General features: G+C 34.6%; 1 protein-coding gene across 1 annotated transcript in view; it reads right to left on the reverse strand.

Moving 5' to 3' along the window:
- Window positions 1–1281: 1281 nt before the first annotated feature.
- The window catches only part of CTNNA3 (catenin alpha 3), a 1394003-nt gene continuing 1370851 nt past the window's right edge, over window positions 1282–24433 (reverse strand). Inside the window, exon 16 of the mRNA XM_046026581.1 lies at window positions 1282–4624. Coding sequence (XP_045882537.1) covers window positions 4337–4624 — 288 coding nt within the window. The 3' untranslated portion in view covers window positions 1282–4336. The remainder of the gene's footprint in view (window positions 4625–24433) is intronic.

Here is a 24433-nt window from a genome sequence, read left to right on the forward strand (position 1 = left end):
ATTTTCCTAGTTTGCTGGAATTTTTGCGATATTATACAAAGTATAATCTTTTACTTGGATGGCCCTAAATTTTCTGATCAAGTCAAACAGAAATATTTCTGACTATCCAAACAGAAAAATGGCTATTTGATTCCTAAATATGCAATAGGCAGTCTGCCTTAGCAAAAGACGGGTTGACAAAACAAAGTACAGATTTCATCAAACTTGATATTCTGGTGCCTACTTTGCTGACCTAAAGAATTACTTACAATGGTACTGCAACAGGATAGCAATTCTGTAATGAATTCACTGGAGAATGGTAAATATCACCAGGAAAATCTCAGTTCTCATTCCACTCATTCTGCCACTCTACAGAAATCTGTATCCATGGGAACCTCAATCCCTATCAGGATGTGTGCACTTGATACCAAAAAGGGTAAGAATGTTTTCTGGAACAGGAAAAAAAAAAAGAAAGAAAGAAAGAAAGAATGCTACTGGAAATTAAAATCATAATTTTAATACTACAGAATATATTAATTTCTCTGTGGGGGTAGCCTACAGAGATGATAGATGGAAGAGGGATATTTTTGGTGCATTGATCAAGAGGGAAGGGCCTTAACTGGGCACAACTGGGATGAGTAGCTCTGACTGCATCAATCGGGGAGAGAAATATCAGCAGTTAAAAGGATGCTCCTTAACCCAGGGATGGGTGATGAAAAGGCTACCTTGAAAGTGAAGGGGTAGAAAGCAACTGAAAATATTTTCTCCGGTGTCAGACATTAGTTTTTTCATCCACTCATTATTGAATGTGAAGAGCACTAATTATTGAGTCTGAGGCTCAAGTTGGGCATTTATCTCCATGTTCATAATTTTATCTTGAAGTCTAAATTGAAAACTGACCTCCTTTGAAACTGGTAAGTATGCCAGAATGCCAGACTGAAAAAGTGAAATGTTGTGTAACTATGGAGTCCTTAACCCTTACAAGGAAGGCATTTGATGGGGAATGTATGTTATGTGGATATTGATAAAGGAAGAGATTTCCAAAAGTCAGAGGGCATAACTAAGAATATTATATTTTATAATATTCATTATTTTCACTCATGTCCTAAGACAAACAGAAAGGGGATCATTAGAAATTAAGAGTTTGGGGATGCCTGGGTGACTCAATCAGTTAAGCCATTGCCTCTAGCCCAGGTCATGTTCCCAGGGCCCTGGGATCAAGTCCCACATCACGCTTCTTGCTCAGCAGGGAGCCTGCTTTTCTCTCTGGCTCTGTGTGCCACTCTGCCTACTTGTGCTCTCTCGCTCTGTCTCTCAGACAAATAAATAAATAAATAAAATATTTTAAAAAAAGGAAAATAAATTTAGGGTTTGAATTCTTTTCCTGACTCATTCATTGAGTTGTACCCAGAAACTCCATAAGCAACAAATATTTCAATCTAACAGTTCCCACTCGTGATAAGGAAAAGAGAGATATTGATATTTCTCATTCTTCTTGTTTGATAAAAACCTTCCAGTTTTTCTAATTAAAAAAATCTTTACTGGATTATGATTTCATAGATATTTTTTAAGTTATCATTCTTACTCCAGCCTGTTGTTTGACTGTAATGCTGGTGACTAAGAGTGGAACTATCCTTGTAAGTGGTATAAACCCTCTCCTCCCTCTCAAGGATTTTTTTTTTCCTACATAAATTAGCATAAATTGATTTTGCTAAAAAAAAAAATGAATCTTGATTAGCAGGTGAAAGCAAATGTATCATAAGAAGAAGGACCAGTCTTTTTGCTACGGTTTCAAGATGTGCATGGATGGGCCACAAATCTGTCACTCTCCTTTAGAAGAGTGACATGCTATTCTCCATGCTGTTCCCCCACAGAAGAAGGGTTTAAATATAAATATACATAGTACATTCATATTTCCTGATTAGGTTCATTTAACTATGCTTTATAGCATAAACATCTGTTATTGTATTTGCTGCTAATTTTTCTCGTGTATAAACCCTTATTAGTGGGCTTGAATCAAACTAAGTCTCAAAATGCTGTCCACTCAGAAATTCACTCAGGTGGATAGATAACATTCTCAGCTCTATACATCTTGTTCTTATCACATATTTGGTTACTACATAGTGGACTTCATTCCTGGGGGAACATTCTCCAATTTTTAATTACGTATTTTTAATTACGTTTTTTTACTTACAGTTACTTGCTTTGAGCTATGCTGGAAATCTACCTACTTTGAAGAAGAGACTTGTTTATAACTTATTTTGAGTAAAGGGTCATTTTTTTAAGATAAAGAGATTATCTGGTAATTGTATAATTTTTCAAGGTGTATCTGTTCTTTTGGCATCAATCCTGCATTCTAAACTCCAGCCTGTGGAAAGCTAACATAGGATCAAATAGACATTAGTTTTTCTAAATGAGACTTATGATTCTTGAGCTTGTGGCTTTGGGAACTAAGATATACAGCTAGTCGTTTAATGATATTTTTAAAGTCTATTTTCTCAACTAAATTATAAATTCACACTTTTATCTGAGAAAAGTATGGTCATAGATATCACTCTTGTAATATCCACTCTTGGAAGAAAATCACAGTAACATTTCAACAAAAGGAACTCCCTTTTTTGCTTTTTATTCTCTAGATAGTTCTGGAAAATAGAAATATCTGGATTCCCTAATTCCTTTCTGTTCTGCTTTCTCTTTTAGGGAGTGGACTGTGTCCTGAATAATGACTGTGTGCCAGTGCTGAGTGGAAGGCAAGGAAGACCTATGGCTTTCACCTCCTAGGAAGTTTATATGCTGAGCCAAGGCAACTCAGCATTTTGGAAGAATAAAATAATTCATTACAATAAAAAATTAGCACTTTCCACATAATTGATAATTATCTATTAAATAAATCCTTCCCCATACCATTTTGCTTAAAGTACCATACATCATCATATTCTTAACTTTATGCTTTCTTATGTTTCACACATTCTTTTACCCAAACCAGTCCTGCTGGTACCAACTGATATTGAATGTTTGAATTTTACTTCATCAAACTAAGATGACATAGTGGTTGAGACAACTCATTAATGGCAATGTTGTATGAAGTGAAGTTACAATTATAGTATAATTTTGATAAAGTAGAATAGGGAATGCATGTTCATAATCTTGTGTGAGAAAAAAATGAAACTTAACTCCTCCAAAGAGGGAGAGGCAAGACAGGGAGAGAGAGAAAGAGAGAGAGAGCACGCACCAGCGCAAGCAGGGGATGGGCAATGCACTAGACCCTAAGATTATTATGAAGTCCTTCATGAACTTAATTAAGTATGAGCGCAGTGACTGGAGTTATAAAATGACCCCAATGACCTTTTATTTTAAATGTTATTAAAATCACTCCAGCTTCATTCCCATTAACTCTACTTCCTAGTTCAATGACACATTTCACGCAGTTAGTTATATTTTACGCAACACCAAAAGGTTTTTCAAACTGGCCTCTTCCTTTTAATTACAATTACAAGCTAATACAAATAGATTTTTAGAGTCACACAGAACTCCTTCTACTTCTGTTATCGTAACTTATTCAAGAAGATAGTTAGGTGTCCATTTCCCCAATGGGTCATAACTCTTCCTCCATATATGTATTCTGATGGACCCATTTAAACCTAACCCTCAATACTATGAGGATACAAATACTATCCTCAATACAAAACTGCTCAATACTATGGAGACCTGAAAGTACATTTGTGGCATCAAAACTCACTGTAATCTTTATAATGTTAAAAAAAAAAATGTATCATTAATCATCAAGGCTGAACTTGACTGCTGAGCTTAGTTAGTTTCTGATGTTAACCTAATCAATTGGCAATAGATACAGATATCTCGAGATTGAAAAAAAATCATCTCTAGATATCAAAAGAATCACACATGTCAGGCCAGGTAATGAAAATATAGAGATTAAATGGGAAAATATTTGATGAAGTCTTCCGCTTTCATTAAAAACCAAGTCAAGAGCTCATGTCAATGTTTTAATTCAAAATGATAAGGTGAGTGTACTTAAGCTTTTACAGAAGACTAGAACTCATTTGAGTCTCCAGTGTTCATTTGGTAGCAAATGTAAGATACTGTCTGTGACAGGAAAAGCTGGACGACACCTAAAATGTTCATTCATTCAGCAAGCATGTATTGTGTACTTACTAGGTGCTGGCCAGACAGAGATGACAATGACATGATCCCAAATATATGTTGCCTCCAATGTTTCACGTTAATTGTGCATTAAATTCTAAAAGTTAGTGAACTTACAGAATTAATTAAGTGTAAAATTAAAACACTGTGTTTCACCAGGACTTTGTAATATAGGCACTCGTGTAGAATTGTGGGTTTAGTAGACATGCCGTCCTCTAAATTCACTCATGACTTGCACTGGGTGGATTTTTTTCTTTGCTGAGCCTCGTCTGACAGCTGCACAAGTTTCCTCTGGCTTCTCTCTTTTAATCAAGGGCTTTTTTGCAGGAGCCTTCATTCTCCACATCACAACTGGGTGCCGGGGCCCAGCAGGACTCTGAATTCGGATGATCTTCGTTGAGGCAATGTAAGACATTTTCACTGTTTGCACCACAGCATTCATTAAATTTTTGGCTGCTTGGATCAGGGAGGTGACGCTGTCCAACTGTAGGAGGAAAAAAGACCCATTATTCAAGAATGCAATCAGAAATTTAAAGAGATTTAATGTTATAGAAACTGAAATGTTCCACTTTGCTTTCACCCCAGAAATGAGTTAATCCCTATTTTATGTATCTGTGTAAATTATCTACATTAGCCCATCCACCTAAATTTATCGTTTATTTATCTGATGCATACATATATTCAGATTCTCTTTTTTTTAAACTAGAGTAATATTTATTATTTTCGATATGAATATATAGTAGGATTTTATAACCAATAGTCTGATGAAGCCTAATGGTTACTATGATGAGACGATATTTTAAAGAGATTAATTTCCATCCTTGGTTTTCAGTTAAATGGAGTCTGTAACTTCTATATAATATTGTAAGGTTCAGGTCTAGATGGTTACTGCTTTCTTTCTGAGCCCTTTTTATAAAAGATGGCTATCCTCAAGAAAAGCAATTGTTATATGTAAGTTGCTTTATAAAAACAACAACAGAAAACCTTCCTTCTAGGAAATTTGTAGTTTCAGATAAGTATTATACACATACAGCACATACAGCTGTACACATGCATGTATACCATTAACTTCCATTAACCAAATTTTCCCAAATATTTTCACCAAAAAATGTCTTTTAAAACACAGAACTTTCAAACCTATCATGCAGTGTATTAAAGTAGATAAAGCCAAGTCTTTTCAATCCAATAAAGTTTGGTTTAAATTCCAGACCTGCCTTAGAACTTGGGCAAATCATTTAACCACTTTCATCCTAGTTTCCTAAAATATTTAGTAGAAAAAAATACTTATTAATGTCAAATAGTGTGTGTCAAGGACCTAGTATAGTGATTGCCAAATAGCTGATTGTTATCAAATACATTTCCTTTGTTTCTTAGGAAGGCTGACAAAATTGTCTAATTATAAAGATGCACTAATGAAAGTACTAAAACAAATGGTTTCCCACACGATTTTGTTTTTAAGTGTCGTCTTCTGGATTGTTCACAAAAATAATCTCAGGGAGAAATGGAGTGATATTCCTAGAATTTTGCAAAACACTGTAGAGCTAAGCAGAGTTGGTTCATTTTTATACAACTAATGCTTCTGCCATTTTAGTTTGGCAGATTGTCATCCCCAGCCAGCTCACACAGGAAGCTGTGCCGGCACTGTCACCTGTCTGTGATGTGTGCTGTCAAGGCTGAGACTCAAACACCGGCTCTGTGTTGCTAAAATCCATCAGCAGCTGCGTGGCCTGAGTCCTCTACCTTTGCAGCTCAAGGAGTCTCATCTCACATACAGAATAAATGAGCGAAGGAAAGTAGTAAGCTGAGGTTATGTGCCTGGGGCTGTGGTCTAGCTGGCTGCTTCCTAGGAAGAGAATTTAATTAGCTCCATTATATGCCAAGCCTGAAATTCTTGAAAAGGTAACACCAAAAAATATGTAAATGGAAAGGCAGTAGTACTGGGCAGCTACACCTCTTTAAATCGTTTTACTTACTGAAGCCAGAAATGTAAAAATCTGTGCGTGTGGCAGGAATGACAAATACTCTGCAAACATTAAACAGGATTTCATGAAACACTGACACGTATTTCAGAGGATACTTAGGGCTTCTGAATCTGTACACAGCTTTTTTTTTTTTTTTTTTAAGATTTTATTTATTTGACAGAGAGAGATCACAAGTAGACAGAGAGGCCGGCAGAGAGAGAGAGGGAAGCAGGCTCGCTGCTGAGCAGAGAGCCCGATGCGGGGCTCGATCCCAGGACCCTGAGATCATGACCTGAGCCGAAGGCAGCGGCTTAACCTACTGAGCCACCCAGGCGCCCCTGTACACAGCTTTAAAGAAAGAACACTAGACTTTGAATAGAATAAAGCACTTCATTATTAATGTTCTTCTATGGACAGGTTAGAGGCTGAAATCTGTCCTTTAATAATTAACAATTTTTATTCAAAACTCCTGGGAGCCAGTTAGATTCTGAAAGTAGTTCCTAATCTCACCATAAGGAGAAGAAAATTTTTCTTAATGGTGAATTAACATTGAATAGTATTGAGGACCCTTGGTAGATTTCCCTCTCAAACATGAATGTATCTGATTTACTCCAAGGGCTCTTGCTACCATAAAGTCTTTCTTTCATAGAAGAACATTCTAGAGACCTGCTATCATTCAGAATTTCATTAGTGGCTTCGGCTTCTCTATCTTCTTCTCTTCTCACATGCATGTCTCCTCTTTTTGACTTTGTAATCTTATCACGTGATATACAAGTGGTTTATAGAAATCAGTAGTTTAGAGAGGGTGTTTAAGATCAATCCACACCTTAAAATGTAGATACTGGTTTGTCTTCTTCCTTCATTGAATCAACAAAGCCCTGTCCGTGCCATTGTGATCTCTTACGTGGACCTCTGACAAAGCCTTTTATTTTAAAATTCTAAACGGTTGTAGTAAAACTTCTCCTCTGGGTGACCCAGAAAAACTATAGGACCAATTATGCCCCTGGGAGAGTACGAAGACTAGTTTTGTAGACAAATTAGGACAATTGCTACAAGAATGCTGCCATTTCATGAGGAAAACTTGTCAGGCATTCTCTACGGATCTTTGGAGTCTAAGGGCTATGTGTGTTCCGATGCATCACTCTGCTATTAGCCAAATCACTGGCCTCACAAGCAAGGTACACAGACAAGCCTAACAAACTGTAGCACATTTTGTTTGAGGTCCAAGCAGTGGTGCAAGCCTACTCATGGACAATAACTGCACGATTTCCTTGTCTGCAAAAATTTTTTATAAGTCTTCTTATCCAGGTCCACTTTGATAAAAAATTCTTCCAGGGAAGCATTCAATAGAACCTTCTTTGTGAAAACAATGTCAAATTTGAGCTGGACAGTGCATCACTTTGGGGTTTCTGTGTTCAACTTATTGAACAAAGTTTTCTGAATTTTACAAATGCACCCGCGAGAGACAATAATGTTAATATACTCTAAAGGCTTAGTACAGGAAACCAATCAGACTATAAAACTCAGGTCCAAAAATTCTCATACCATCATGAATCACTTTCATCAACCGAACATTCTTTTAGGCGAATGCAACTTAAAATGTGTACCATGGAAGGAGCTACTTTCCCTAACATCTGGTAACATTCCTCTGTGATCTAGATGAAGTGTTCTTGGTCAGAGTATCAACCAAGAACAAAAATGGATTCTAAGACCCCAAACCTCCTAAGGATTATATGTATATATGTACATTCAAGTTTTCTAGCCACCCCCTTTTCCATAATAATGGACAAAGTTTAAATAACTCTTAAAAGAGGATTTTGACCTAAATGAAAGGTCTCTGATTGAAACTGGAAGTCTGTTCCCTTACAACAGTAAATAGGAAAACAGCCACCCTTCCTATGTTGGTGTCTTGTCCTTATTCTTACAACTCTGGTGTAGCTTTAAAATAACTGTGCTTGGGGCGCCTGGGTGGCTCAGTGGGTTAAAGCCTCTGCCTTTGGCTCAGGTCCTGGGATCGCCCTGAATCCATCTCTCTGCTTGGCAGGGAGCCTGCTTCCTCCTCTCTCTCTGCCTGCTTCTCTGCCTACTTGTGATCTCTGTCTGTCAAATAAATAAATAAAATCTTAAAAAACAAAACAAAACTGTGCTTATTGGTCTACTAATGTTACAGTAAATTTCTCAATATTGTCTATGTTCAAACATAAATTAGTAAGTTCTGCTTCACTTTTTTGAAAATCTAAATAAATAGAGGAAGACCATTTGGTAAATTGGCTCTTACCCTAACTGTAAGATATATCTTGCAAACAATCCAAATTATGACGATAAATAGAATCCTACTCAATATTATACTTTTATAGGAATCTTAGTTTAGTTTATTTTCGTGTCTCTGCTGTGCTTTGTGGTATGTATTCTGTGATTCCAGGCTACAGTACAAATTTGTCCAGTTCTAAAAATGTTCTCACAAAAGGTTCAATCCTACTTAGAGGTATGTCTATAATGTTTTGCTATGGAAAAGGAGTAGTTCAAAAGCAATAAAGATATTTTCTTTTTCCTCATAAAATGTCAGCATTTCTCCATGTGACCACTATACACAGAAAGTGTGGATCTTTTTACAAAAACCAATGTTAAATACCTGTGATGTAGTCTTCCATAACTACAAGGTGGAACCCCCGCTGGTAAACCCTTCTCAAAATCCTATTGTGATATTGATAGCCAAGAGTAATAAAAAGACGAGGTAATTATTCCTTCTTTTCGTTTTCTAAGTTTCTCATCTACATTATGTCAGAACACCAGAATGTCTTGTACTATACTATTCTAACTCCCCATATTATCACATATGTATTTTATATGAGGATGTTCAGGAAGTGAACCTCACTCCCATTGATGTGGATCTCATCCCCTTGCACCTGGGCTATCACCTGGGGAAATCATCCTCCCCAACCCCTGCGTGAGCTGCCATGAAAGCTACTGCTACTGGAACTCCTGTGGAGAGAAAAACCTGTCGTTGCCTGAAAAGATGTATTTCCTTTTCTAAAACCTCCTGGGTAAACTGGTGCCAAGTGTAGACAATGAAATTCTTGTGAGTCTCAATGTTTACCTAAGCTTAAAGACCCCTTGTTGACGTTGCACCTGCACAACACAATACTTGAAAGGCAAATGTGTGGAGTTTGGCTCCATTTATAATAACAGCTTATAACAATTGATATCTATTGTGTGCTTCCTGTGTATTGGCCCTGTTCTAAGTAGTTGACATACATTAACTCACAGTAACCCTATGTGGTAAGTACTACTACTATCTATTTTATAGATGAGGAGACAAAGGAATTGGAAGGTTTGGTAGCTGGCTCAAAGCAATACAGCTGTTAAATGGTAGAGCTGGAATCTGAGCCAAGGCAGTCTTGTGCAAGTACCTGGTGCTCTTACCCATTATATACCTTGCTTTTCAGTAATAAGTCACTTTCAATGTATGTTTATTTTCAGGTATGAATAATTGGAGAACTTGCACTAACATTAATATAATGTCTAAAATTAAAAATTGACTACCTAATAATGGATTTGGGGAAGGTTGTAGAATTTTTGTAATGTATACTAGTACTAAGAAAAATGAAATAATCTTACTTGCCAGGGTATTTTGTTAGGATGGTGATTTGATAATGTTTATATTCCATCATTTTCTAAGAACTTTTTTTAAAATAGCAAATAGAAACAGTCATTCTTATAAGCTCCAAACAACTTAAAAACTTTTAGATTAATACTATTTTATAACAAAACATTTTTAAATTTTAAAATGTAGATCTCAATAAGATAAAGAAAAAACATAAATAAACCATATTATAGATTCTAGGACATAGAACTGCATAACATTATTTCATCTTTAAAATGTGTCATAATTTAAATACAAATCAAATTTTCTCTGATTCTCAAACAAAATTAATTTGTTTGCTTTGGTTTACAATAGAAACTAGTATTGGAAAAGAACTGATACAGCTCAATACCCCAACAGCAAATAATCTAATTAAAAAATGGCCAGAAGACATGAACAGACATTTCTCCAAAGATATATAGATGGCCAACAGACAATGAAAATATACTCAACATCATTTATCAAGAGGACAATCAAAACTACAACAAGCTATCACCTCACACTTGTCAGAATGGCTAAAATCAACAACATAAGAAACAAGTATTAGTGGGGATGTGGAGAAAAAGGAACCCTCTTACATTGTTGGTGGGAATACAAACTGGTGCAGTCACTGTGGAAAAGAGTATGGAGTTTTCTCAAAAAAGTGTAGCTATCCTATGATCCAGGTATCACACTACTGGGTAATTACCCCCAAAATACAAAAATGTTAATTCAAAGGGATACATGCCCCTCTGTGTTTATTGCAGCCTTATTTATAATCGCCAAGATATGGAACTAGCCCAAGTATCCACTGAAAGATGAATGGATAAAGAAGATGTGGTATATATGTGTATACACACACACTCACACACACACACACACACGTATATGTGTGTGTGTATAATTATGATGAAATACTATTTGGCCATAAAAAGGAATGAAATGTTGGCATTTGCAACAACATGGATGGAACTAAAGAGTATAATTTGGGGTGAAATAATTCAGTCCAAGGAAGAAATATACCATATTATTTCACTCATGTGTGGAACTTAAGAAACAAAACAAATAAACAAAGGAAAAAAGAGAGAGAGAGAGAGAGACAAACTAAGAAACAGACTCTCAACTATAGAAAACAAGCTGATGGTTACCAGAGGAGAGACAGGTGGGGGATGTGGGAAATAGAGAATGGGAATTAAAGAGTAAACTTATCATGATTTTTAAAAAATGATTTTTTTAAAAAAAGGAGAATAAAGAAAGAAAAAAACCAGGTTTTGGTCCTCTCTCCCTGCAGGCTCTATTTAACGCTTAATTAATTTTAAAGTTTTCAGTTAAATTATTTAGAAATAAGTTAACATAGGTAACATGAAAGGACTCTGTGTCTGTGTGTTGGTAGACAACAACAGCATAAATATTTCTTAAAAAACTTACAGATTTTTACAGTCTTTCTAACTTACAGGTGTTGTTTTCATCTGTAGATTGACCTAACAGTGGTAGCTGCTCACCACTGGAAATGCTTAAATATATATTTGTCAGCAAAAATCCATCAACTAATTCAATATGTTTTTATTATCAATTCTAAACCTCTCTTGAGGAGCTAATTTTATCCCAATACTTGGTTAACATATTCTTTTGTTTCTGAACAGGTTTTTAGAAGAATGGCCTGTATTGAAAGCATTTTCTCTTTTCAGATGCATTCAAAAATGTTAAACAGCCAGGCTGGCTTAACGAGAAAATCAAATTAGAGACTTTGTTAAGTCTAGTCAAAATGGAGTTACATATCCAAATTGAAATTGTCAAGCTTATAATTAAATTGAGAAGGTGGATCCACTTGAAATATGAAGAGTTTTTCCAAAGGACCACTGATAGGATTCACATAGTAAATTCATCCTTTGCCAACTCTCCATTAGAACATGACAACAGAAAAGGACAACTTAAGTTGAAAGGGGGGAAAATCAATGCATGGAATAACTAAAGAAATTTAACACCACTGAGACAGCCAGTCACGAAATGAAATATGACATTTATTCGTTTGTAATATTGCCCTGTCAAAAAGCATTTTCAAAGCTAATTTTTTTCTGAAGCACATACTCTAGGCTGAAAACATTTTGCATCATTTTAAAAGGAAATAATCACAAACAGAATAACACCAGTTCAGGTGGATACACAGAATGCCCTTCAGTTCTGTTTAAAACCATGGTTGGTAACATTAAATGAGCTCTCCTTAGCTATCTTTTAACCATGTTGACTTGAAGGGAAACACTTCACTGAAGAACTAATTTTCTATAACCATTACAGCCCACGCACTAGTTACAGAAATTCAGAAAAATTAGTATATTCTTTCCTGAGTAGTAGAGCTTGCAGGCAGGGGCAGGGTTTGGCATGCCTGTCTCAACATCCGTGTTCCAATCTGTGTTTTCTCTTCTTTCCGACATCAGACAGGGCACTGAGGTCTACCCTCTCCACAGACATCTATTGTCTGTGTTCAACCTGACATCTTGATGATGACTGTGAGACCTCTGGACTGAGTGCAAAGGAGCAACAGTATTGGTCTTAGATCCTACACTCATCTCTTGCATGATAAAAGGCAAGGAAAAAGTACGTTCTGTGAAGCTAAAAATCCAAATGGCATAGTTTGGATTGGAAATCCATGCAGGGATTTCCAGTGCACAGATCTCACATCCCTCTGTTTTTCAAATCTCTTTTGATTATCTGCCTACCATTTTAACCCCTCTATTAGTAACAGCCAACATTCTTTGTTTCATTTGCCTCTACTACAAACATCTAGTAGAAGAGAATTGCTTATGTCCCTAGCACTGATCCATTGGTGACTTTCTCCTAATTTTAGAGAATCCCTTCATTGGGCAAATCGGTTTCTAGTTAAATGGACAGACGCCAGCCCGAAGATGACAGACATCTTCAGCCAGCTGTTACTGCACTCATCCCACCCAAACACTCTTTCAAACTTGTACTTTCATCAAACTTCTAGCACTTCATATTCTCACCTGTTCTGCAGAATATTTCACCTAAAATAAATATAAAACAAAAAAGCAAGGAAATAAACAATAGCAACAACAAATTAAAAACAAAAATAGAAGCGGCAAAATGAACCCCCCCTTAATCTAACTTTTATTCTTAGCCGTTTCCACTAAAATGAAAGCATTATCTCTTGTTCTGTCCATAATCAGGGCTACTAACTGAGCTCTAGATTTTATTTTCCCTGCCTTCTTGGGGACTGTGCACAATTAGTAATTCTTTTATACTACTGCATCTTTATGGTATTCCTTTTTATTGACATTTTCATGTAGTATTTAAATGTTCATAAAATCCTACTTTAAAACACAACCAGATTTGTTAAAAGGTTTGCTATATTCCCTGACAGTGTTTTCCTCACTTCTCAAGCAATTTCTTACTTTCACATATGTAATTTTCTTTTTTTCTAATAGATATTGATATCATGTATTATTAAATATATAATATATAAACTATATTATGCATAATTAAATGTATTGTGTATGACATGGATTATATAGTATATGTGTAAATGTACTTATATATAACATTGATATTGACATGTATTAAAAATGATATAGTACATAATTAATATATATAACATTAATATATGTAAATGTAAAACTTTACATTTAAATATAAAATATGCAATATTCAATATTATCTAATATAACATGTATATTGAATTATTTTACATACATATTAAATAATTCAATATATAATCTTATGCATCTAGTTTCTTTCAATCAAATTTCATTTATGAGATCACCTAATTCTCATTCTGAAAAAACATCCCCAATGTAAAAAATCAGTTTATTTATCCATTCTACTGTTGATGGACTTTAAAGTATTTTATGGCTATTATGAATAGCAATTTATGAATATTCTGTTATATGTATTTTGTTGAACAAATACATGAAATTTTGTTGTGTATGTACCCGAGAGTGCAATCCAGAGTCATAAAAATGCACATATTCAGTTTTATTGCCTATTTCCACATAAAAATTGGAAGTGATCCTGCGAATTCATACTTCCACCAGCAAAAAAATGATAGTTCCAATAGCTGCATATCTTCACCAACACTTTTTCCTCATCTTTTTTGCTTTAACCACTTTGGCAGGTTTATAGTTGAGATTTTAAGTGGCATTTCATTGACAACTAATGAAGCTGAATATATTCTCTTATGTTTATCCTGCATCTAGAGATTGTGCAAAATTCACTTAATTGCTCTTACACATTTTTCTAGATTCTTTTGGATTTTCCTGTATACAAGCATGTCATCTATGAATAATGACAATTCTATTTCTTTTTTGTTAGTTTTGTCTTTTTTATCTTTTGCATTGTTACACTAAGTAGAACTACCTGTGCAGAAGTGGTGATACCAGGCATTTTTCATGCATCTTCTACCTTAGAGAGAATGTTTTTCATATTTTATCATTTATTTCTTAGTTACCTCATGGACAACATATTTATTTTTATTTTTTTTTAATTTTCTAGAAAGGGAGGATTTCTTATTTTGTTGTTGTTGTTGTTATTGATTCCTATCCTAAAATACTGCTACTAGAAATTTGGTATTTCTTCAGGCTTTCTTTATGACCCAACATATGGTTAAATTTGGTATATGTCAGGTACACAAGAAAGGAATGTGAATCTTGGTATTGTTAAATCAATGTTGTATTATGTCAGCTAGCTTCCACGAGCCTCTTATCAATCAAGTCCAGAATTCCTATTTTAGCTATCTGATCAGTGATATAGTTATATCACTATAGATTAGATATAAATTTTCTAGGGTTGCCACTGATCAGTGATATAGTTATATCACTATAGATTAGATATAAATTTTCTAGGGTTGCATGTAAGTGGACATCTAGATTGTGTCCATTTTTTGTTTTGTATCTTTCAGCATTATTTATATTTACCATGTTACCATACTATATGTACTAGTAGTTTATTCTCTTTATTGTTGAGGCGTATTAAATTTTATACAAAACCACAACTTTCAATCCATTAACTTGTTGACTGACTTGGTTTCCTTATAATCCCTTATTATTATAAATAAAGTGCTATGGCCATTCTTGCACAACTACTTCATAGTATAAATTTTTATTTCTCTTGGGAAAATATCTAGAAATAAAACTTCTGTGTTGTATTTTAAGTGTATGTTTAACTTAAGAAATGAAACTGTTGACCAAAGTTATTTTCTCATTTTAAATTTCCACCAGCAATGATATGAGAGTTACAATTACTCAGTGCCCTTGGCCATACTTGATATTTTCTATCTTTTTATATTTTTCACACTCTAATCAGTATAAAGTTCAATGTCACTGTGTAATCTAGTTGCTTTTCTCTGATTATTAATTATATTGAGGATATGTTAGTGTACTTAAATAAACATTCACATATCTTCTTTAATGAAATATCTGTTAAATATTTTGCTTCATGTTTGGACTATCTATTCAGTTTTAGTGTTATTTATATATTCTATATACAAGTGCTTTGTCAAATATTCACATTACAAATATTTTCTCGCAGCCTGTTATTTTTCTTTCACTTTCTTAACGGAGTCTTTCAAAAAGCTCAAGTTTTAAAATTTGATGAAGTGGAATTCACCAACTTATTTTTATTCTTTAGTTAATGATTTTTCTTTCTCACTGAAAAATTTTTGGCTACCAAACGGGTTTACCAAAATTTTCTTTTATGTTTTCTTCTAGATATTCAAAGTTTTAGATTTATATTTAAGGTTATGGCCAACTTTGTATTGATTTTTGTTTCTGGAATAATATACAGCACTATTCTTTCTTTTCATACAGATATCCAGTTGTTCACGCACCATTTAGTGAAAATGCTCTTATTTTCTTTTTAAGTTATCTTAAAACCACTGTCAAAATTAAATAAAACATATATATATATATATGTTCATTTCTGAACTTTCAATTAGTTTTCATATCTATGTTTATACCAGTACCATACTATCTTGAATACTGTAGTTTTATATTTTTTAAAAAATGTATGTTTTATTTATTTATTTGAGACAAAGGGAGAGAATGTGGGCATGAACTTGGAAGCAGGGAGAGGAGCAGAGCGGGAGGGAGAGGGACAAGCAGACTCTAGGCTGAGCATGGAGCCCTATGTGGGGTTTAATCTCAGGACATAGATCGTGACCAGAGCCACTCAACCAGCTGAGCCACCCAGGCGCCCCTATTACTAAGCTTTGAAGTAAAATACATACAATATAAATTTGTTCTTTTTAACAATTGATTCAACTATTTCAGGTCATTTGGATTTCTAAATAATTTATAGAATCAGCTTGATAAATTCTAAAAATATGCCTGTGGGAATATTGATTTCTATTATGTTTAATATATTGATTAATCTAGATAGAAATGACAATAATATTGATTCTCATTCTATGAACATAATATAGCTTTCCATTTTTTTTATTGTTTAGTTTCTCTCAATAAGAGTTTATAATTTTCAGTTTAAACATCTTGTATATATGATGATAAATTTCCCCTCATATTTTGCTTTTGATGTTACTATAAACTTTATTTTGAAAATGTTATTGTATTTTTTATTGTTAATAACATAGAAATGCATTTGATTCCTAGGTTTTTGTTTTGTTTTGATTTTGTTTTGGTTACATTTTGGTCTTGTTTCTTGCAACATTTCTGCTGTTCACAAATTGTCTCCAGGAAGAAATTCTGGATGAAGTTAAGGCTCACACTTAACATAATTTTTCCTTTTCTCAGGACTTACAGTCTCCTAACACTTACTGTCCAGTATTTAAAAATAGAGATATATATTTCATTCAACATTATGGTTGTTCACGGTAGGAAAGAAAACCCAGATTTATTTATTTACTTTGATAGAGAGAGAGAAAAACCAGGAGCACATGAGCAGGAGAGTGAGAGGCAAAGGGAGAGGGAGAGAGAGAATCTCAAGCAGATTCCCTGCTGAGCATGAGTCTGATGTGCAGCTCAATCTGACAATCCTGAGTTCATGACCTGAAAAGAAATTAAGAGTTGGGTGAATGAATCACCCAGGCACCCCTACCTCTATTTAATATATGTATCTTTTTCAAGTATTGCATGATATTTCCTTTATTCCAGTTTGGACATTTTAGTCCTTACCTGTTCTTTCATTTACCTGTTATGTAATATAATTACAAAGTCAGGTTATGTTTACAACTATATTACTATTCATATTTTATTTGACATATTTATGTATTATCTATCTTTATCTTTCTTGTTTCTTTTGTGCTAATTAAATATTTTATATTCTTCCATTTTCTTTCTCTAGTACCTCCTCAGTTATAGATACATTTTAAGTACTTTTGTTTTGGTTAGTCTAAAGATTAAACCATTCTTTGATTTACTAAGGTTTAGTATAAAACATTACTTTGGAGCTCCAGGGTGGCTCAGTTTGTTAAGTGTCTGACTCCTGATTTTGGCTCAGATCATGATCTCTGGGTTGTGGGACTGAGCCCTGAATTGGGCTCCGAACTGAGCAGGGAGTCTGCTTGGGGACTCTTGCCATCTCACTCAGCCCCTCCCCTGCTCACACACTCTGTCTCTCTCTAAAATAAATAAATAAATCTTTTAAAAATATATACATAAAGATTATTTTTATCATTCTTCTATAATACTATAATATAGAAAATTCTAATTCTTCTTACTCATATCAATTTTAAAATAGTTATAATGAATTTTATTTCTAAACAGATTTTAAACTCAATAGAGCAATTATAGTATTTTTTTGTACTGCCAGATTTTTTCAAATTTTCTCACATATGTATATTTTCCCCTTACATTTCCATGTTTCCATTTTAAAAAATTTTCTTTCTATATAAAAATCTATCTTTGGTATTTCTTTTTCAAATGGACTGATAGTGAGAAATCCTATCAGTTTTTATTTTTTCTTAAAGAATCTTTACTTCAGTTTTATTTCTGAAGTGTATTATTCTTAGTTATAGAATTCTGGACTGGCACTTTTATTCTTTCACCTTAAAGAGATCATTCCATTTTCTTCAAGATGCTATCATTTCTTTTGAGAAGGCTGCTAATAAGTTTACATGAATCTCCTTTGAAGAAAGAGCAGGTTTTTCCTCTCTGGTTGCCTTTAAGATATTAGCTGACTTCTTTTTCATCAGTGGTTTGACTGTGATGTACCTAGTTGCCAGATTTTTTTTCTTTTTCTTTTACATTCTGCTTTGAATCCACTGGTTCTCATGAATTCATGAGTTAATCTGTTCAGTATGGAAAATTCTAAGCTATGATTTCCTTGAATATTGCTTTTGTTTCCTTTTTTCTTCTTTTTCTTTAGAGGGTCCAAATGCAGCCATGTTAAATATTTTGTGCTTATTCTAAATGTCTCTTATCTGGCTTTCTAGCTGTTGTTGGTGGAGCCATTGGTTTATCCTAACCCACCACATTCTATCCAGAAATGGAAGTTTTCTCAAATTAGCATGAATTTTAGTCTTTATCTTTCATGAGTTCTTAATCAAAACTGCTGAACAGTTTATCCTTGTTAAAAACTTCCTGGGATACCTGGGTGGCTCAGTGGGTTAAAGCCTCTGCCTTCGGCTCAGGTCATGGTCTCAGGGTCCTGGGATTGAGCCCCATATGTCAGGCTCTCTGCTCGGCGAGGAGCCTGGTTCCTCCTCTGTCTCTGCCTGCCTCTCTGCCTACTTGTGATCTCTGTCTGTCAAATAAATAAATAAAATCTTAAAAAAAAAAAATTTCTTCCTAGTTTCATCTAGTTTATCCATTTACCTCTCAGTTTGCACAATGTAGAACTTTCCTGTGCAGGATGTTTTTCCAGAAGTTCCTTAAATATCTGGGTTTTAAACTCTCCCCTCACTTTTTCCCCTCAGTCTAAGTTCACTCATTGACTTCCAAGGCTACAATTATGATTAATTTGCTTACAATTAAGATTATGATTCTCAAAATTCATCATCTTATCTCTAAAATTCCTTTCCTCACTTAAGGAAATATTAACCAGTCAACCATGTAAGCAAAAACTACGAATCACCTTTGACTCATCATTGTCCTTCACCAATCACCTCTAGTCAGTTAACATGGCCCTTAATCCAATCCAATTATCTTTCTTTCTCTACCTTCACCACCCTAGTTATCTTCTTTAACTTGGACAACTGCAATATGTTTCTGGGCTCTATCTCTGCATTGTCCTTCCTCTCAGATTCATTTTCTACAATAAGGTAAACATTACCTAATCTCCAAAAACAAATCCATTTGTTTTACAATACACTGCTGGGTTTGCACTGGATTTTAAAATTTATCTTTTTTCTAAACTTTTTGTTATAAGTTAACAAGCCTTAGGTAATCTTCCTTACCTTAGGTAATCTCATCCTGCTTACTCAACTTTATTTTTTGCTTTTTTATTATGTGGCCCCACCATAAAATGAAACTAAACTAGACTAAAATATTTTAGATTCTAAATATGCCATGTATTTTTTTTTCTCACCTCCAATCCTGTTCATAAGCCATCTCATTTGTTGAGAAATAACCTCTTCTCCTTACATCAGGGAGACTCCCTTTCCCTAATTAGGTCTCACATTAATACCATTTTCTCAGGGAATCATTCAATGATTCCTAGAATAGGCTGGATCATCTTTTTATATGTTGTTATAGCATTCCATATTCAACTAACATTAGAGTCCTCATAAGGCAAAAAGATCCACATAGGAAAGATACTGTCTTTTTCACCCTAATTGCTTGAGACAAACTCATGGGAGATAATTGGTATACAAACTACTTGAAGTACCATTAATATAAGTTGTAGAACTATAAGTACAGAAACCATACACAAAATATTTTCAAATACAGACATGATTTCACATATTCATTTCTATTCTGCCCCAAAACAATATTTTCCAGATGTTTCAAATGCAAGCTCCATAAGAGAATATTTTTAGCACCTAAGAATGCGACAAAAATCTTTGATCAAATGATACTTCTTATTATTTATGTGAAAATCTACACACAAATCTGTTGAAAGACATACACATCAGAAAATTCAAAATCCCCACATTTAGATTACTATCACTCTTAATAATCTTAATGGAATATAACAGTAAGTTCTATGTCTATTACTCAAAAAATTGGTCTTACAGTAGACAACCTATGTTTATACCTTAATTCTGCCACAACTTAAATATGTACAATAAGAAGAAAATAATTAGCTTTCATGAACTTCTGTTTCCTTTCAGTGTAATTATAATAAAAATATATTTCAGAGTTGGTTGTTAAAATTAAGTGTGATAACATTTATAATGTGCTAAGGTAGGGTTTTACACATCACATAAACATACATATGCACAAAATGAAGCCATGTCTTTTATTAGTTTTTAAGGTGAACCAGCAAATAACACATCATACAATTGAGAGATTTTGATGAAACAAAACTGAAGACAAATTCTATCCATGTTTTGAAAAGCTAAGAACAGCAGAAGAACATTTCTTGACCACAAAAGGTGGAGGGACAAGTACTGTGACTCCCATCCCAATACACACACACACACACACACACACACACACACACACCACCAGACCACATTTCTCAAATCAGCATGAGATTAGCTCTGTTTATCACAATCCTTTAGTGAAAATATTGGTCAGGGTCCAGTGAGGAAAATGGAAACTATTCCAGGTGTTTCAAACACAGAATGTAATACAGGAACTTGATTATTGCCAGGCAATTCTCAACTTAGTAGCAGTAGCATGAACTGTTATCATTCCTGGTACAAAAGGATATTAAAAAGATGAGACCATGAAAGTAGCTAAAACACCAAAAGTAGATGATTGTTTATCAATAGTCTACCAATTCTCTCCCATTGATTAAACTGAGCAGGAAATGAGCTGTCAAAAAAAATCTTTGGCAGAGAAAGGTTCTGAGAGCAATAGTAATCATGACTAGCAAAATGAGATTTTGTGTCTTCTTAATCTCAATATGCCATTGTTTCACTCATAAAATTTCATAGTACTTACTTTTACATTTCTGTGAGTATAACATGTGTTTTATTTTATTAATTTTTAAAAATATTTATTTGACAGAGATCACAAGCAGGCAGAGAGGCAGGCAGAGAGAGAGAGAGAGGGAAGCAGGCTCTCTGCTAAGCAGAGAGCCCAATGTGGGGCTCAATCCCAGGACCCTGAGATCATGACCCGAGACAAAGGCAGAAGCTTTAACCCACTGAGCCACTCAGGTGCCCCTAGCGTGTATTTTAAAAGGAAGTTCATATGTCTGTGCTCTCATTCAATCAAAGAAATATTTACCAAAGTCAAATAGTTATTTTCCCTACCTCTGTCAATAAAGTAAAACATAGGAGAGTGATGACTTGTTTAACTCTCAATGCTTTTGCATACTTAAAATCTGCAGTATCCTGTCAAACATGCCTATGCTTCTCTAGAAAAATTCTGGTATTTGGTTAGGAAAATAGAGACTACAGAAATAAAAAGGGTACATAAATAAACTTTAAATTATTACTTATATACATTAGGTTACACACTGTATATATTTATATATAGAACGTGGTTTTCTGATTTTAAGCAAAATGTCAGCTTCCCTGTTTTGTTGAAGTACATCTGAAATCCTGCCTCATATTGCAATTTTTTTTTGTAACCCAGTTTTTCCAGAGCCTTTGAAGATTTGATCATGGTTTAACATGACTCTATGAACATAGTTTTGGCTTTTATTTTTTAATTAAAACTTAATTTCATAATTATCTAGTAAGTAAGAGCTATAATGGAAATATGACTAGCTTTAGACAATAGCCAAAACAAAATCTATGAGAAAGCAGCCAGTTTGCTGGACTCCTGTGTGTCTTTTTAATATGTTTCCCATAGTCTCATTTAACTGGTACATCTAGGTACTACTCCAGCCCCATGCTTGCTATGGCCTACAGAAACTACAATTATGTACTGGTTTAAATCTAGGATAAGAAGCAGCAGTATTAACTCATATGATTATTGCTTCATCCACACACTAGAAGGAAAGGGCAGCAGGTAACAAGACAAAGCAGTGCTTCAGAAATTATTCCAGGAGAAGCCTAGAGCAACAAAATGCTGTTGTCTCAGATGCAAGGTATGGAATATGTCAGGTATAAAAAACGCACCTTGAGGAAAACAAAGTGTCTTTAAAACAACTGTCTTCTATTTGTTTTAGACTCAAAGACTTAAACTTAAGACTAAACTTTGTATCTGAGAGAATATCAGAGACTGGGAAAGTGTCGACAATGGGGAAATACTAAAAAGTTCTCTTCTTGAATTTAAACCCTTTTCAAAACAGAAATCGCTCTCATCCTGCCTAAAGTATCTTATAAAGCACAAAACAATCTTCCAGAGTCTTTCCCTAGATAAGCACAGCTGTTTCCTCGTTGAGGGGATGATATTCAAACACATTTCAGAGCAGCTGCTTGTTGCCCTCCCAGCTGCTTAGAATATGGGAAACTTTGCTGGCAGCAAGCCCCAAACCAAAGCAGTAGGCATCCAAACTATCTCCTGGGCACTGGAATTAAGCAGGCAGTAGAAGTATGAAGCCCTGTGCGTTTTTTTAATCACTGTGATCTAAGCCTCTGTGCGAGTTTAAATAATAAATTCCACATTGCAAGGGTGGTTCAATATTCTCAAATCAATTAATGTGATACATCACATCAGTAAAAGAAAGGATAAGAACTATATGCTCATTTCAATAGATGTGGAGAAAACATTTGACAAAGTACAACATCCATTCATGATTAAAACCTTCAACAAAGAAGGTTTAGAAGGAACATACCTCAACATAATAAAGGCCTTATTTGAAAAACCCATAGCAGACTTCATATTCAATGGGAAACGAGAGCTTTTCCTCTAAGGTAAGGAACTAGGCAAGGATATTCACTCTCACCACTTTTATTCAACATGGTACTGGAAATCCTAGTCACAGCAACCAGACAACAAAAAAGAAATAAAAGAATCCAAATTGGTCAGAAGTGAAACTTCCACTATTTTCAGAAGACATGATAGTGTATCTAGAAAATATGTATGTATGAGAAAACTCAAGACCTCACCAAAAAATTGCTAGAACTGATACACAAATTCAGTGGTCACAGGATAACAAAACAATGTACAGAAATCTGTTACATTTCTGTACACTGATCATGAAGCAGCAGAAAGAGAAATTAAGAAAACAATCTCATTTATAATTGTAACAAATATAATAAGACACCTAGGAATAAACCTGATCAAAGAGATGAAAAACCTGTATTCTGAAAACTATAAAACATGGGTGGAAGAAATTGAAGATGGCACATTTGTTAATGGAAAGACATTCCATGCTCATGGATTAGAAGAACAAATATTATTAAAATGTGTATACTATTCAAAGCTATCTACACACATAAAGAAATACCTATCAAAACAAACAAACAAAACAAAACAGCATTTTTCACAGAACTAGAACAAAGAATCCTGAAATTTGTATGGAACTGCAAAAGACCATGAATAGCCAAAGCAAGTTTGAAAAAGAGAAGCAAAGCTAGAGGCATCGAAATTCCAGACATCAAGTTATATTACAAAGCTGTAGTAATCAAAGCCATATGGTACTGGTGCAGAAACAGACACACAGATAAATAGAACAGAATAGAAGATTCAGAAATGAATCCACCATTATATGGTCAATTAATCTAAAAAATCAGGGGTACCTAGTAGCTCAGATGGTTAAGCATCTGCCTTCAGGGGTCCCTGGGTGGCTCAGTGGGTTAAAGCCTCTGCCTTCGGCTCAGGTCATAATCCCAGGGTCCTGGGATCGAGCCCCGCATCGGGCTCTCTGCTCAGTGGAGAGCCTGCTTCCTCCTCTCTCTCTCTCTCTGCCTGCCTCTCTGCCTATTTGTGAGCTCTGTCTGTCAAATAAATAAATAAAATTAAAAAAAAAAAAAAGCATCTGCCTTCAGCTCAGGTCATGATCTCCAGCTCCTGGGATGGAAACCCACTCCATGTCAGCCTCCCTGCTCTTTGGGAAGTCTGCCTTTCCCTCTCCCTCCCCCACCCCAACACCCTGCTGGTGCTCTCTCTCTCTCTGAAATGAACTAAAAAAATAAATCTTTAATCTTCAACAAAGCAGTAAAGAATCTTCACCAAACCAATGGTAAAAGTCTCTTCAACAAATAGTGTTGGAAAAACTGACCAGCAACATCCAAAAGAATGAACAGGACAACCTTTTTATACCATACAGAGAAAGATCTAAATGTGAGACCTGAAACCATAAAAATCCTAGAAGAGAACACAAGCAGTAACTTCTTTGATGTCAGCTGTAGCAACTTCTTTCTAGATATGACTCTTGAGGCAAGGAAAATAAAAGCAAAAGTAAATTATTAGGGTTACATCAAAATAAAAAAATTCTGCAGTAAGAAACAACAAAACTAAAAGGCAACGTATGGAATGGCAGAGGATATTTGCAAATGACATATCCAATAAAGGATTAGTATCCAAAAGTTTAAAAAGAACTTATAAAACTCTATTCAAAAAACAAATAATCCAATTAAAAAATGGGCAGAAGACATGATGGGCATTTCTCCAAAACCATATCCAGATGGCCAACAGACACAAGAAAAGATGTTCATTATCACTTATCATCAGGAAAATGAAAATCAAAACTACAATGGGATATTACCTTAGACCTGTCAGTATGGCTAATGCCAACAACA

This window comes from Meles meles, chromosome 13 (genome assembly GCF_922984935.1).
Source record: "Meles meles chromosome 13, mMelMel3.1 paternal haplotype, whole genome shotgun sequence".
NCBI classification, from domain to species: domain Eukaryota; kingdom Metazoa; phylum Chordata; class Mammalia; order Carnivora; family Mustelidae; genus Meles; species Meles meles.